The sequence below is a fragment of the Ylistrum balloti genome, unplaced genomic scaffold, assembly GCF_031769215.1.
Source record: "Ylistrum balloti isolate Yb309-2 unplaced genomic scaffold, AGI_CSIRO_Ybal_v1 Utg371002, whole genome shotgun sequence".
Classification (NCBI taxonomy): domain Eukaryota; kingdom Metazoa; phylum Mollusca; class Bivalvia; order Pectinida; family Pectinidae; genus Ylistrum; species Ylistrum balloti.
In genome coordinates this window covers 803151-820105 of record NW_026782559.1, presented here as the reverse complement: position 1 = coordinate 820105, position 16955 = coordinate 803151, and the positions used below count along the sequence as shown (strand labels likewise).

The 16955-nt window shown below is 35.1% G+C and overlaps 1 protein-coding gene across 1 annotated transcript; it reads left to right on the top strand.

Annotated features, from left to right (window-relative positions):
• The first annotated feature begins 7982 nt into the window (after positions 1–7982).
• On the top strand, positions 7983–15054 carry LOC132560031 (uncharacterized). Its single transcript, XM_060224690.1, has 6 exons — positions 7983–8161; positions 8791–9005; positions 10263–10401; positions 10875–11050; positions 13856–14056; positions 14339–15054. The coding sequence occupies exons 1-6, from the start codon at positions 7983–7985 to the stop codon at positions 15052–15054; spliced, it is 1626 nt and encodes a 541-aa protein (XP_060080673.1).
• Positions 15055–16955: the final 1901 nt, after the last annotated feature.

The following is a 16955-nucleotide window of genomic DNA, read 5'->3' as shown; positions in this document are numbered from 1 at the left end:
CTGAATTAAATGTCCCCGGGAACTGTGCCATTGGATTCCTTGGGTTGAGAAGTTTTCCAGCAGCTACTTACAGAACAACGCTGTATGGTCATTTTGCGAGTAAAGAAAGCTGACATGATGTGTCAAAATTGTTTTGGTGGAAGAGTGGACTCCCTTTACTACTACTAGGAACACTCTGGTTGGATGTGAGTGCTAATTTTTTAACTTGCAATTGAAGTTGTTGGAAACATAAATCCTTGTTGGTTCTTGCATTTCTTGATGCGACTTGAGTAAAGGTTGGCGGATATGCAGGAGGAAGGATGGGAGGTTCCGCTGAACCCTCACTGTGGTCCCGATATCCTTAAGTTTGCCCATTTTTGTTCAAGGTAGCATTTATATCCTGTTGTGAACCTGCACGAACAAAAAAAGCCAGTTCGGGTGGAAGACCACTGGTTAACTTCGATAAAATCTCGAAACTTGGCTTCCCAATTATCTCCCCTTTTTCAACTTTTTGGCAATGATAGAACTCAATTGGCTGACCAGGAAGAAGTAAAAGTTTGGAAATATTCTCAGACTAAAAGCATTGCTAGACTATTCGAATCCCCAATCAGAAAGCGCTGTTTGAAACGATGTAAGAGGCAGTCCCAAGCATCCAGGTCTGTCAGAGGACTGAACTATGTCATTGCAGGCCCTTTAGGGTGAAGATCGAAAGCAGCTATTTTTCGACTGAGATCATCCCAATTTTTAAACAAATCAAGCATAGCTGTAATGGATTAATGTTGGTTGGGGGCTTTCAACATCAAAAACATCATGATACAAACCAATATCCAAAGTCAATATAGCAGCTATACAGCAAGTTAGTGTGGAGGGCCAAATGTATGCATGTGTTCTGTTAATTAAAATCATGGATATACTTAGTGGTAACTTTCATAACAAAGTGTTCATGCTGTTACATGAGAAGGATCGATAATTAACAGTCGAATGGGAAGAATATTGTTTGATGCTTCTTTTCAAATCTTTCGTAGCAATAACAATATAAGCTCCCGGACATTTGAGTCTTATTTCTGTAGAAATGTTATAGTACGATAAACTTACATCTTTAATATCATCTGGTAAATTGTGTATTCCTCAACAAATCACAAGCAAAGAGTATAAAACTAACAAGTTATGTTGAAAAAAATCTAGATGATCGAAAATCCGGGGACCGGAACAACATGACTGTTAACAACAGCATCAGGAACATCAAAGTTAATATTCACAAAACGAGAATATGCCGTAGGAGACGGCTTCATGTATAACACTTTATTACAACTGTTATGTAAGTGGACCCTTGATATACAATGTAAAGTACATTTGTACATTGTGGCTACATGTATAGCTGTACATATATACTCAACAAAAAACAGTTTAATTTTGCAATCAATAGCCTATGATATTTTGGGGAATTTGTGCAAACTTTTATATCAATGTGAAGGGACAAGTCTAGAAGAAAAGTCTGTGTGACGTCACTCGTGTTGTCAGTAGCTACTCAAAGTGGAAAAACAAAATGACACTTCAGTACCTGGTGTGGGCACCTCTTGCATGAATCCCTGTACGGATTCTCCTATGTATTGAATTCGTGAGAATATTAATTTGCCTTTAGGGACGGTTCTTCCATTCTTATGTTAATGCTGCAATCAACTGGGCATGGTTAGTTCGGGGTGGGGTTTTTAACGTTGAGAAACTCAAGACAGACTCTGGCAGCATGCAGTCACGCATTGTCTTGCTGGAAAATTAGACCTGTATCGAACGGCATTGAAGTTTGGACCCAAGACCACTAAGGGGGATTTTACTCCATGGGAGATGCCTCCCCAAACCATTACAGAAGCCCCGCCGAATCTTTCGCGTTCAACCACGCATGCGTCGACGAAACGCTCACCGCGTCTGCAATATACCCTTTTTCTTCCGTCTAAGCGATACAGACATAATCTAACAAAATAAATCAAACTGACAGATCAGCATGCCTTGCATTCCCAAGAATTGTAAATTTCTGTTACCATTTCAGGTTTTGTCACGAAAGAGATATATATCTAGTAATGATATGATCCTATGAGATTATGCCTAAAAGAGTGGATGCTGTATAAGAAACACTGAACACTAGCCATGAAGCTGACTCTGTTTGCTATTAAGTTTGAGAATCAGCAATGGGTTTTCGACGCTGGCTGTGAAATCATCGGAAACATTATCATAAATTTGAAAGACTCATGAAAATGAGACATATGGACATTTTCTTAAATCTGCAATAGCGCCCTTCAGTGTCCTGGTCTTATTTGTAAAAATATTTTTAGTGTAAATAAATAAACAGTATAATTTACCACTTGCACTGTAGATACTTTCTTGATCAATATGCGTAAGCTTCTGTACTACAGTAGGACTGCCACTGCATGAAAAACATGTAGTAATTTATCATTATAACTCATCTGTTATACAGTGAATTCTCGAATATTTTTGCATACTGGGCACAAAAAGTTAGGGATCACTTTTTAAAGATAAATTTATTTGTATAAGACTTTTGGAATATGAAATACAAGTGAAGCGGAACAGTCAGAAAAATATTTCGTCCAACTTTGAATCAATTTCATTCAAAGGTGAGGTGTATGATTACATAAAAAGTTCAACCTCTCTAAAACAAAGTTAAAGTCCCAATGGCGCTGAAAATTCAAAATGCTCAAATGAGTTCAGGAACACTATCAATAGTGAATGTGTTCTCCATTGGCCCAAAAAATGAGGCGATAGGTGGTGCGTTACATAGTCTACGTATGCACGATCAGGTGAAGATCGAGTGAAAAACTAAGCCAGTCAATACGCTCAATAGTTTCTGTTTGAAGGTACTCACAAGTCTAGCTCTATGTGGCTATATATCGTCGTCCATCAGAACAATATCAGGGCCGACAGCACCTGCAAAGGTGTAAGTCAGTCCGACCACCAAAATTGACCCCTGTCCAAACCATGATGGAGCCTCAACCGAAATGTTCATGCTCAATGACACAGCTTACCCATTCCCTGCCAAACACGCCTCCTGTCATCATCAAAGTCCATGCGAAACTTGGGATCATCCGTAAAAAGAATAGGACGCCGCTGTGACAGTCGCCAATTCAACTCCTCAATGCTGCCGAGCCTTATTTTGACGGCGTGTGAGTCCAGGGCGTACAACAAATCTCTTAGTGCGTAATCCAGGACTGTGAAGTCTATTTCTCATGCTAAGAAATGTTTAAAACAGGATGCAAAATTACGGGACATTCAAACTTTCAATAAAACCACTATTGACTATTTGACTTTAACCCTGTGTTACATGATGTATTGCCGTACATTTACAAGGCAAATTGTTACCGAAAAGTTATTGTGCATACATTGGTGATAAACAGTGGTCAAAGGGTATCAAGCTCAATTTATTTCAATGGCAGAAAAAATCAGATGTATTTATAATCCTAAACTATTTGTTTTATTAAATCTTTCTGTAAATAATAACTCATACATGATCCTATTTTTATCAAGTGTTGGAGATATTGATATAGGGGTACCTTTTAGTGTCACGATATAAGTAATTTTCAAAAATTTGTTCTTGATTGCTAATGAGGAAAACGGTTCCCAGCAAAGGTTAAGAAATGAATCTTTTATTGGCAGATTTTGCAGATGTTAGTGCCAATGGATAAAACGTAGGGTGATCATTTCACCCCAGAGACCAAAAAACAGTCTAAACAATGGAACTACCTGGTTCACCTCCGCCAAAAAGGGCAAAGACTGTTTTATCATCTGGATAAGTTATGGCATCGGTTTTCTGGGATACTAATGGTATTCTGATAGTAGATTATCTGCAAAAAGGACAAACAATCAATGGTACATATTATGTATCTCTTTTTAGGTAGTTTAGGAAAATATCTAATCAAGCGCCTTGGTGTGTTTTTCAACCGGGACAATGCCCCTTTTCACAAGTATGCCATGGCCGCGGCTGTCATTAACGATTGTGGTTTTGAATTGATTAATTATTCGCCTTATTCTCCTGATCTCTCTCCATCAGACTTTCATTTATTAGCAAAATTGAAAAAAGGCTATTTTCGGTACCAACTTTCGGTCAGATGATGTCATATATACAGTGGAAGACTTTCTGAACGGTCACAAAAGGACTTCTTTAAAAGTGGCATTGAGGCTCTTAAACATCGCCGCCGGAACAGTGTATAGATACTGAAGGGGATTAGGTTGAAAACTAATGCAAAATGTCCGCCAAAAGTAAAACCCTTATATATGAGGCTCACAACTTATTAATCAGCCCTAGCAACAGTCGTGTAAGAGTTGGTTGTAATAACAGTCTACTTTGGGTATCAATGTTTATTAAAAACATTATCACGACAAAAATCAATGCTACCAAATGAAAATAAGACATACTGATGATACATTCACGGTCGTTACTAATGACTGATCAATACAACAACATGTAAGATATATATACATAATGCATTGTTTTCGGTAGATACGGCTGCCGTCGCTCTGGATGGTCATCTGACAATGGCCGAAATATTTATGGAGGCTTGGCCATGACATAAATTAGCAGATCATTATAAAGAATAAAAAGGAGAGAATGTAAAACATAATTTTGCAATGACGTTATCCTTAACTTCGAATTTGTGTATTTAGATATTGAAGGATTCCACAATGTGAAATGCAGACTACTTTTCTTTATTTGTTTACATGTAAGAACGTTAAAAACGAGATTTGAATGACTTTTCGCAATGAGAATTTTTACATTTGAATAATTGTACGGTTCAGAGTGTACACGTGCACCTGACCTGTTCTTTTGAAATCTTTACATATCAAGATTGCGAAATATTGAATTATAGGTCTGAATTATCGCATCATCTAATATTTTAATCTCTATCTATCCATTGGTTTCCTCAGTTGTCCCTTAGCATCACTGACGAAGCAACTTTATAGCGCCTTAGAATAGCAGTTCTTATAACAATCAGTAGAATAGATTTTGTACACGCTTTCTCATAGAGTGTTTTATTCTGAGGATGGACTATGATCATTCAGAGAGTCTTGTTAGGTTTCATTGCAGTTGCAAAGCCATAACCCCGATAATCCGCTGAATGCTTTCTGATATGCCTTGGATACAACGTATGACTACTTGTCCTTTCGTTTTTTTCTCGGAAGGCAAAGTATATTGTTGTAAACACATATTCTAGTGAAAATAGACAGATCACCGTGTCTAATGTGCTTCCTGATCGTTTTGTATAAGTACCGTGGACATACTTTCTGCAAGGAGTTTCGAGATTTGGGCACTCACCACGGCTTTTCTGCTACTGACATTGTAAATGAAACCAATATAATCTGTACAGTCCCCTATAGCTCGTAATGGATGCCTTTCTTTGTAGACATTGGATGTGCAGTATATTCTAGCTGTGTTTTCTGCACTGGAATACGGGTGCCTATATTGTGATTCAGTGATCATACGTTTTGCTTTAGGTTTGAGAAGATAGCTGTCAGGCGTCTTTTTGTACTTTGGATATGTTTGTTCTTCAGTTTTTCATGGTTTTTTTGTCACGACTTTGTTCTCATATTCGTCACTTAGGATTTCTACCGTTAAAATCATGACATGTCTCCGTTTGATATGTTGTGTAAGACACCTATCACTTGTGATCTCAGTGAATAAGATTCAGCGTAATTTTTACACGTCTGTTCTGACGCTACAATAAAATCAACTCGTCAGAGCTAGAACGCTTCACACTGGTCATTTGTCCTATTTGACCGTGTAGTCATCGAAACGTCGCGCTCTAATCTTCTTCTGGTTGTGTCATAAGAATTTCTGTTCTATTGACATTATCAACCTGAAGAAAATGTTTTGAAATAAGTCTGTATAGCAGTTTCATTTATTATATGGATATTTTTCATCTAATTTGTATTGGAAAGTGTCATTCACTTGTGTGATTTTACACAATCTTATGAAGTTTTGCTTTGCGCCCTACTGAATTCCATAGTCATTAAAGTATAATTGATTTTTTTTTTCATATATGTCCACTTTATTATGCACTTAACCTAATTGGAGTTCGCATATATGTGGATCCTTCCAAGCCATGGGAGTGTACTTCCCAGCTTTTGAAAAAAAACAATACGGTGGTTTTGTGTAACCGAGAATCTGAAAGTGTTTAATGTGCTGCGGTGTTTGACTTCGGCGACTAACATTGATTATATGACAGTTGAAAGAGCTTATTGGTAGTGAGATTGTTACTGAGTACGACATCTTTTTTTCAGCCCGATGGGAAAGACATCTTCGTCATGATGATTTTCTTGCTTTTGTCAGTCACTTTAATTTGGAATGCCGATGCGAACGGTAAGTTTATGTGTAAAGAGCATAAGATGTCTGTATTAACTAACACAAGAGTTTTTATCTAAATGTATGTTTATAATTGTTATATATCACGATAATAAACAATGCTTAATTGATATTTGTGAAGGTGTGTGTAATGGTGTGTGAGATTTGAAGTATGTGCGCTTTTGAAAATGAGGTTTATGTAGATATAATATTATAAATGAAGTATGATTACACGTATGAGTCAATCAGGATCCCCAGAAGTAAAGCCTGAGAAATTCTATGATGATTTTACCGTGTTTTTGTATTGCAGGTATTCCTAGTTCGATTAGGTTCACTCTTCATCAAATCTTGTACGACATGATACTGTCGGTTCTATCATCTAATGTAACTTCATTTAGCATAATTTGAAAACTATCATGAATATCATAAAAAAAAATTCATATCTTATTATTTTAACCTAAATGTGCGAAAAACATGTAATTTCAATAAGGGAACTATGTCCATATTTTTTTTAATGAATACAACATACACATTATTGCTAATTTGATATAGAACGTCTTTAAGTCTAACGCACCTACCAGCTGAATATTATATTCATGCCGGAGTTACATCTATATAGAAGCGGATACAGATAGAGCCAATATCATTTTCAATCTTGTATTACTACAACAAATATACTGTATACATTTTGTTTACTTACGTTACGAAAAAAGGAAGATATACAAATTGATGTAATATATGGTGACGATAACTTCCCCTTCTTTAATTCAGAACAGTCAGAGAAACTCTCCAATGTCATTGTTTTTTTCGGGAATTTTTATTGTCGCCAAAATAATCTCAAAGGGAAATATCTAATATTCTGGTGCCATATCATGTGTGCAGTACTTCTTAAACACGATAGTTTTGTTTCTCGGAACAAATTTCGACAGTGTTTTATTGCAATAATTGACCAAGATTCAAATGACGGATGGTTTTGATGATTCTAGAGACTTTTATTCTTCCCGGTCCTTGGGGTGTTTTTCCCCATCGTACTTTTACTTGATTTTCCTTTACATCATTTGGAGTTATTTTATTATCAAATCGGATTTTTTTTTTTTTTTTTTTTTGACCTCCAAATTTTCATCTATTAGTCTTAGGAACATTTAAACAATAACAATTAATCAATCATGGAATATAAACGTTAATCAATCAATTTAAATCAATATATAGGCGGAAATAATGGTATATTACCTTATATATTATCTTGTTTATTTAGGTAGTGTGTAATGATAAATGAAGCAAGCTCCCTCTACCATATTCACGATTTTGTGGAATGTTTGATGTTCTGAATAAATCATTTGATGGTTAATGACAAATCACGTAAGTAGTGTCGGGGTACACGAATAAGTGATGAAAATTCAAAAAAGGAAAGAAATTGACCTAATGGGAATACCTTGTGGTCGCAAAAATCAAGTCTGATACAACAAGAATATGTATATGTAGTGTTTGTACTATTGAATAGCATACTAATGAGCATATTCTTACTACAGCGCTGGAGAAGTTAACATAATAAACAAGCACCTTTGGTGTTTGCAATAGCAGCGCAAAGACCGCGTAACCTTCAACTCATGAACCTAGTATATGACCTTTATCAATCTTATTTTTTCCTGTGGTTATGATGGGATGGGTGACAGGCTGTCCAGCGTTATATGAAGCCCATCCGGAGTACCTCAACCTGTGTTTACACATATCCAGCATCTCATATCCATGGCACCAGGCAGCGTGTCCTTATAACGGCAGTCTCGCCCTACCATACAACAGCCTCATACATGACTTCATAATCACTTTACTAGATGTGTGAGTTTTTGGGATTCATTTTCTTGGTATAAACTTGTCGATTTATTGCTTATCACTTTGTCTCTGTGAGTAATCTAAGCATTCGTTATATTTATTGAATGAGGAAATTTATATTAATATGCAATAATAATGGTATTGTCTCAATGTATGAAGTTGTGTGTATTTTAACTTTAATAAAAGGTCCTTTATTGAACACAAACTTATTTTACAATTTGAGAGTAATGGGATTCCTCCACATTGTGTGTGGTATACAGACGATTGGTTCTATTATCGAGGACATTCCTTTCACTTGCTTTGGAAAAACATATATCTTAATATACACAAGTTTTGGATTTATTATCTTAAACTATTACTTTTAAATGTGACACGTTTGTATTAACATGAAATAAGGTTTTCGAATATCACATAAACGTGAATAGATGCCGGCTAAATAAAAGTACATAAGCGTATTTAAATGCAGAAAATTAAAGTAAGGTATGTTAGTAGGGAGCTACCCTTGAAATACACAGAGTAACAATACAGCATGCTTAAAGACTGATAATTATACTGTATTAAAATAAGGTAAATTGTTTTCAATTACGCTTTGTTGGGATAAGAATGACAGCTGGCACGTTATTTTCTATTAACAGAGGACAAACATACTACATTGGTCTAAGTGAGATCCAGAATGATCTGCAATGGTTAGACGGCGCGTCATTTTCTGGGATGTTTGATGTCTGGGGAAATCTGACACACATTCCTGATGGCTGTGCTTTCTATTATCATCAGTACCAATGGGAATGGGACATGTCAAACTGCAGTGTGTCGAGACCATACGTCTGTGAATTCTTGATAGCAAATATGTGTAAGTACTGCACAAAAAACTATGCTAGAGAACATCACCTTTGAAAAAGATTGATTGAGTATTGGCAAATAACGAATTAAACTGCACCATACGTTATAAATGCATTCTGATAGTTAAAACATGGAATGCAGGTAAGATCAGTTCTCGGGAAAAGAAAATAACAGGAGAAATATTTAAGGATTGTTTCTTATTTTCTGTAGCTGCATCGAATTGTATTTACATTGGGGTAAGTACAAATTGATTGGTGAGAATGCAACGCAAGTGTAAATATTTTTTTTATTATTAATATCAAACATTTGTTACGAGAATTCTTAAGATCAAAATGTATGTATATGATACGGAATATGTATCCAAAAACAGACGTCAAAGGAGATGGAGATAATGCAGATGTTACTCTACTGTAATTTGACTGATCCTATGTAACTGATCACAACAGGAAGCCAGCTTGTCATTCACTTAGACTAAGGTGCTAGTTTCCTCGGCATTCCCATGGCTTGAAATTATAATAACACGATCACCTACACGATTTTGTTAATTTAATATAGTAGATTAACTTTGCATAAGAGTTTAAAATGCCACAGGCTTATATCGATATAATCATACGTGGTGACCATTTCGATATGACAGAAATACTACCGTTTTGTCTGTATTTTTTATAAGAGTATTCCAAGTGCTGAATACGTAATCTTATCCATGAATACAGCAAACTTTTAGGATAAGTCCTCATAAGCTGTGACAGCTGATATTGTTCGAGATGATGCAGCAAAGGCTGAAATGTAGTTTTGTCTTGTTTTTGATTCATCATGCTAAAATTGCGTTTCCGTTTGGCATTACACGGTAATAGTAACGATATCATTACAAACGACACCTCATAAAATAGATAAAACGATTGAGCAAATACACAAATTTAATGACAAAAGTGACATGTCAACAAATGCACACTACACCCGGACGTCGTAAACAACCTGACGACAACGGAATGCATTGCAACAATCTATCTTTTTATGAATACAATAATGAGTCACGAAATTGGAGCTACATCCATTCCATACACAGAGAACACTTACACTTCCAGAACGCATGGTCTTGTAAACATTGCACTTTTATTTAATCTTTCTATTTACGTCACAATTTGTTAATATGTTGGAAGTGTTACGTTGTTCTTTAATTCAATAATCTCCATGTCACAATTATGTAAGTCCTCATTGTAAATCATAATTTGATATTGTACTCTAGTAGTGATATCATGTTCCATAGCGACGAACATAGGACTTTTTAATGGAATAGGGATTGAGGGCAGAGTAGAAATATACCATGACAACAGATGGGGAACAGTAACGCATCACAATCCTCCCGATTCTCTAGGAATAGTCATCTGTAACATGCTGGGACTAACGTAAGTTGTTAACACTATACATTTACAGCTTTTTCTTTTTTTTTCAGAATCTGAGAAAGAAGTATTTGTATGCTTCACATTTGTTAAGATTTGTTAAGATTCTTGTGTTGTTATCACATGACATGTCAAGAAAAATAATATTTTACTTTATTTTACTAGCCCTCGAAACAGCGATTCTTGAGTTATTTTCTAATTCTATATTAAATGTATTTAAATTACTACTTATTTGCACCAATCCTGTTCCGATTTGCTAGCTTCCCTCGTAAGAGTTCAGAGTTGTGTTCTGTTTCCTTGGGTAAGGTTTTTGCTGATGACCCAGTTTTATTGAATTCAAGTTTCGACAATGATTATGTTGATATGCTGATATTTCCTTTCTTTTAAATCAACTTTGATAACGTTGTCATTAAGTCGAACGTGGTTTAGAAGACAAAATATATCACAATACTATCCAATAATTCTAATAAAACAATCAGATTAGTAGATTTTAACGTGAGCTCCACAATATCGGATGGCACTGGACCAATCTGGCTTGATGGAGTGAACTGTAGCAGTTTGCCGGCGACTGTCGAAGAGTGTGCAAATCTAGAGAATTTACCATGGGGACCCATGACTTCCCTTCATACTGCGGATGTAAAAGTACGATGTGCAGGTGAGATTATACTCCAAATGGTATCCTTTTTATTGCCTTTGCCTATATAGCCCTCAAAATTCCTCCTGATACGAAAACACAATTTTAACAATAGTTTATATAATTCCCAAACTGACGATTGTTATAACTTTTTTTTACGATTCGCATTTGCACAACTGTTATCAAGTTTTACCTAATCACTCAAATATTTAATTCAAATCGTTTATTGCATTATCGAATACTTTCTGCCAAATATAGTTCTTTACGGACTTTACGTGAAGTAAAAAAGATAAAATACATGCATTTCTGTTATTATGGGGTTATTTAAACATGAAATGTAATATCAAATTCACATTGTTCGCGGTAAATCTCTCCTGTCCGTAATCCTTTTTTCAATTCAAAACAGATGTCAGTAATTGTTTAATTCTAAAGTTGGACAATATTTTCAAAGCGTTGTATACTAAGCTTGACTCCATCTTCTAGCTTATTAAGTGTCATTATCAGAATACTGGAATTGTAACCTTTTTATGTGTCTAATTTGCTTTATTTTCTTATCCCAAATACGTTGTAATAATAATAATAATAAAACAGTTGCATAAATTATAATTTTCTTTAATAACCTGTCATTAAGTGTTTCTGTTGCGAGTAAATTCACGTAAGGATAATCCGTTCCCGGGAACCATGGAATAATTTGAAACTTAGATTTTTACTTGGCTAATAATATATAAGACTCCTTTCATGACGTCATGAGATCGTTTCATAATCCCCTAGCCTGGTTGTTTTAACACATTACCAACACATGACATCAATGTTAAAAAAGAAGAATAACGTAAATTGATCAAACTTTGTGTAATCAGATTCTAATTTACAATGTATTGGTATTACTACAATTCACACCTGAAGTTCTTCCATCTCATTAAAATTTATATCATCAGCTTTTTCTGTGAGTAAATACATTTATCCATTCTTGTTCGCTAACGGTCCGATGTCGGAACGTTTTTAAATAACTACCCGAAGCATCAATTCAGATCTATATACACAGATCAGATAATCAGTGCTAGATATATGTTACTATCACTATAACTAGCGGCACAAAAACCAAATATTTAGTCTCTAAAATTACATTTAATGGTGCTATCTTCATTTTTTTCTGACTTAATGATACCTTTTCACAAGAATGATGTTAAAGAATGAAACTGGTACAAATGATTAAAATGGCAAATTATATAATATAGACTAAATAGAAAAAAAATGTTATGATGTAGGTCGTAAAAATGCAATGAAAAAACAAATTTCGGCGAGAGCCCTACACATGCATTTGTATTGTTCTTACTGAGAACTTTCTGAGTTGAAAACAATCAAATTACACACACACAAAGGCGATTAATAGTATTATCTTGTATACTGTTATAGCTGTAGTTTTCGAGGGAAGATTTTTAGATATTTGAATAAAACTGTGAAAATAGATACAGTATCAGGAAAGAGCATCAGAATTCATTCAATCGCTTCAGACAAAATCCATTCCGTGTGTTTGAAGCTTTCAATAAAACCAGGAAAGTTTCTACTTTTGAAAACAACTTTACGGAAATAATTGTTAAAATTTGTTATTGCGCTTATCACTTAAGATTTGATATTCTTTTTGTTGATTGTCGTAAAATGATAAAGAAAACAACGATGTTTATTTGGAAGACTTTATCATGTGATAAATTAAACATTGATTCTCCAACAACAAAACGACATTACAATAAACAAGGTTTTTTTTTTAATTTTCAGTACAGATTACAAGCACATCATCAGTTTGCATGTCACCAACAGCGACAACAACAATAGCGAATTCAATAACGGAAACGATTACGTCATTAAGCACAGAAACGGTAACCATGACGACCACAGAAATGCTACAAACAAGTCCACCATCACCAGGTAACTCGAGTTTGTTTTCTCCTTACGAATATCCATAAGTAACGTCTAATATTTCTAATGCCTGCACGACAGTAAATCATTGTTTTTAGTTTTGTAATTCTATTTTTTTTTCAGTACAAGCCAATAGTTCCTCATTAGTTTGCTTGGCAACGGTTACCATGACGACCACGGAAAAATTACAGCCAAGTAAATGTATACAGTCGACCACCGCAAATCTACAAACATACTCACCATCAGGTAAACATTGTGAGAACGGAGATATCCTCCTTACGAATATCTATAAGTAAAGTCTGATATTTCTGACGTCTGAACGGCAGTAAATCATTGTGTTTCCGTTAACGATTTCGTGAATCATGACGAAAATTACTTTTTATCTATCAGATTAATTTGCCAATGATCGATATAACAATTGCGCGGAATATCGATAAAAAATATGTTTTTATCTTTATCAAAATGTACGCTTTTTGTTTTCACTACAAAAATGTTAACTATAAAATCAACAATATTACCTTTAAATTCTAAACTTCAAGTTTCACATTTTAACTTCTTCAGCTTCAGAAATACTTAGTTTATAACCCGTTTGATTGAAAGTGATGTGTGTTTTGTGGTTGTCCTACAAGTTGGTTTTCCCAGGATGTAAAACCATTCTGTGTAGTTGCATCGACAGTAAAAGCTCCCGATTCTCATGTAAATATGTTGCATTTTTTTCAAAGATGTCCAACTCCATGTATTCTACTTAAATTAATTTTAATTGTTTACATAGAAGAACACAGAACATTGAAAATTTTCAAAAACTAACGTTTAGATATTAAATCATCAGAAACGGTTTTCCAAACAGGACATTGAAATTGATATCACAACATTCAAGTTTTATTTTCGTTTTGTAATTCTTTTTTTTTTCAGTGCAAATTATGAGTTCCTCATTAGCTTGCCTGGCTTCTACAACAACAACGACAACAACCATGACGGATTCAACGACGTACACGACAACGTCATCGGTCACCGAAACGGTTACCATGACGACCACGGAAAAATTACAGCCAAGTAAATGTATACAGTCGACCACCGCAAATCTACAAACACACTCGCCATCAGGTAAATCTTGTGAGAATGGAGATATTCTACTTGGGAATATCCATATGTAAAGTCTGATATTTCTGACGTCTGAATGGCGGTAAATCATTGTTTTCATTGTTTTTCATTATCACGATACAAATTATTTCATTCGAATTCATTTGTCAGAGATCGATAGGATGACTGCACGGAATAAATCGTTCAGTCCATGTTTTAAAAACAATTGGTACTTAATCTACAATTCGGAATACATCAGATAACTATTTTTGATGTTTGCTTGACTGCAAGTGTTATGTATTTTTATTGTTGCAGATACGTATTCTCTGAGTATACAACCATCTAGTGTTGTTTATGGGACTGTGAAACCTTCAGTGTCCAGTATAAAGGTATTAGAGACACCAAAATATTCAAAGAGGTCTAGCGCCATGTACTCCACTTTGACAAAGAAAGACAACAGACCATCTGCAGTTGCCATCGGAAGTTTCGGCGTCATCATACTTGTTAGTTTGATTGTAAGTGCACTTTTTCTCGACCTAATAACAATTGACAAAGAACGACGAGTTTTCGAAGGTGGTGGAGAGGCGCCAAAAGGGCATGATAGGCAAAGGCGTTCTCCGGACGGACGAGAATCCGTTGATAATGAACTATCAACATTTTCTGGAGCATCTTCCAATATCTCCGTGAACGAGTCGGATGATTTGCGAGATGCGGCAAGGATAAAAACAATAGAAACTGCTCAAATACATTCGACTACAAGAGGGTTGAAACTCGAAACGTTCGTTCTGAAGGAAGATTTGTTGGACATCCCTCGGACAAGCATCCCTCCAGATGAAGACACAGGGCACTTTGCGGCTTTTCCGAGTCGTCCTTTCATTGGTGATGTAATGGACATTCCGTCTCCATTCCCTTATACAGAATCCGGCAATGAGATCAACTCAGATGCAGCTAATATGCAAGTGCCCCGGGGTACAAATTACAGAGAAGTTATTCCTTGTACACCGTCAGCAGAGGAGTTGTACAATATTTAGTTTAGACTTGCATATAGAATGCTACCATGAACATTAAAATGTTTTCATAATACATTTATTTTTACCACCGAAAATACTTTGATAATTCATTATGATGATGACAATAAACGGCTTTCCAAATTTCTAGAGAGGCAAAATACTTATCCTGTTTACACAGCCTACAGGTTGTAGGAGCTCTGATCCATGATACAACTTACGTTTTGTTTTCAACGATTTCTTCGTTGTAGAATTTTCAATCGAGTTAATGTAAGCAAAATGGACCAAACATTTGACTAAGTTTAATTCATTATCTAGCTCTACTGTATCTAATTCCGTCTTTCTTACAATCCTCTAGATTGCAGGTGATAGACACTGCTGATGGACGTTTAGTCCCGTAGGTATGGCGTAACCTGCATGTTTCGAATTTCAACACGATTAAGAATAAACATATACACATATATATCAGATATATAAAAGCACAAATTTGATTGAATTATGGGCCTAGTTCGCCATCTTGTCTTCATTTCGACATTTCTTTTGATCACTTTTCATTTTTCTCATTCTCAGGACGAAATTGCTGTATGATGCAGTTAAATGCAACTGTATCTTACACTAAATCTGTGTATTTTGTACAATATTAGAAATCTTGTGCCTAATATTGAATGCTGGAGAACTTAATACCGTCAATTTTGTTACAATAGTATTAGGCGATGTATTTCATATTGGACTTAAGGTCCAAAAAATCAAATAACGCGAAAACAGTATTTCAGTAACATATCAACTCCACCTTGACAAAATTTAACAAAATGAGAAACATGAGTGAATTTGAAAGTCGGTTTATATAATAAAAGCCTAGTTGAAGTTATTTTGCTTACATCTTTTTATCTTTATTTCTTGGGTCGTAAACCTCAGACAAATGTAATATGTATGTCTTATTAATAACGAAAAATAATGACAGGCCAAAAACTGGGAATCAGAGATGACGTACTCGTCAGGTCAGATTAAACCTACATATGTATATTATACTCAACAAAACAAGAAACGCACAATTAAATTATGCAATCAATAGCCTATGATATTTTGGGAATTTTGTACAAAATTTCATATCAGTATGAAGGGAAAAGTCTACTTTTTACAATATTGGAGAAGAAAAGTCTGTGTGACGTCACTCGTGTCGTCAGTAGTTACTCAACTCGTGTCGTCAGTAGTTACTCAACTCGTGTCGTCAGTAGTTACTCAAAGTGGGATACCTGTGAAAAACAAATGACACTTCAGTACCTGGTGTGGGCACCTCTTGCACGAATCCCTGCACAGAGTCTCCTATGCATTGAATTCATGAGAACATTAATTCGCCTTAGAGAATGTTGTTCCATTCTTGTGTTAATACTGCGATCAACTGGGCATGGTTAGTTGGGGTTTTGAATTTTTCCTTGTACACTTGTTTAGCGCATCCGACAGATGAACCTTGAACTACAACATTTTATGTAGTGATTACCTCCCTTTCACCTGTGTTTCGGTTAACTAAGCAGTAAATAACAACATATCTCGCATATTGATATTCCGAATTTTTCATATATTTTTCTTTTCTTCAAATGGATCGTAGTTTTTACCATACAAACATATAATTACTAAGAATAAGATCGTGGACGGTTTTTTAATCTGATTGATATTAACATGTATTTATACTGACAGTAGCTGATCATTATCACGTCAACAAATGAAAACTTGGATCTGAACACCACAGCTGGAATGATTTCTCTTGTAAGATACTTTCATTAATAACATACCTTAGAGTAAAGCAGGGTTTAATAATTTAACAAAATAAATAAATAAATTTGGTGATGGTAATATAGACGTACAAAGATTGTACAAAACATACAAGAGAACAATGTAATGAATTTAACTACATCATACAGCTGTGT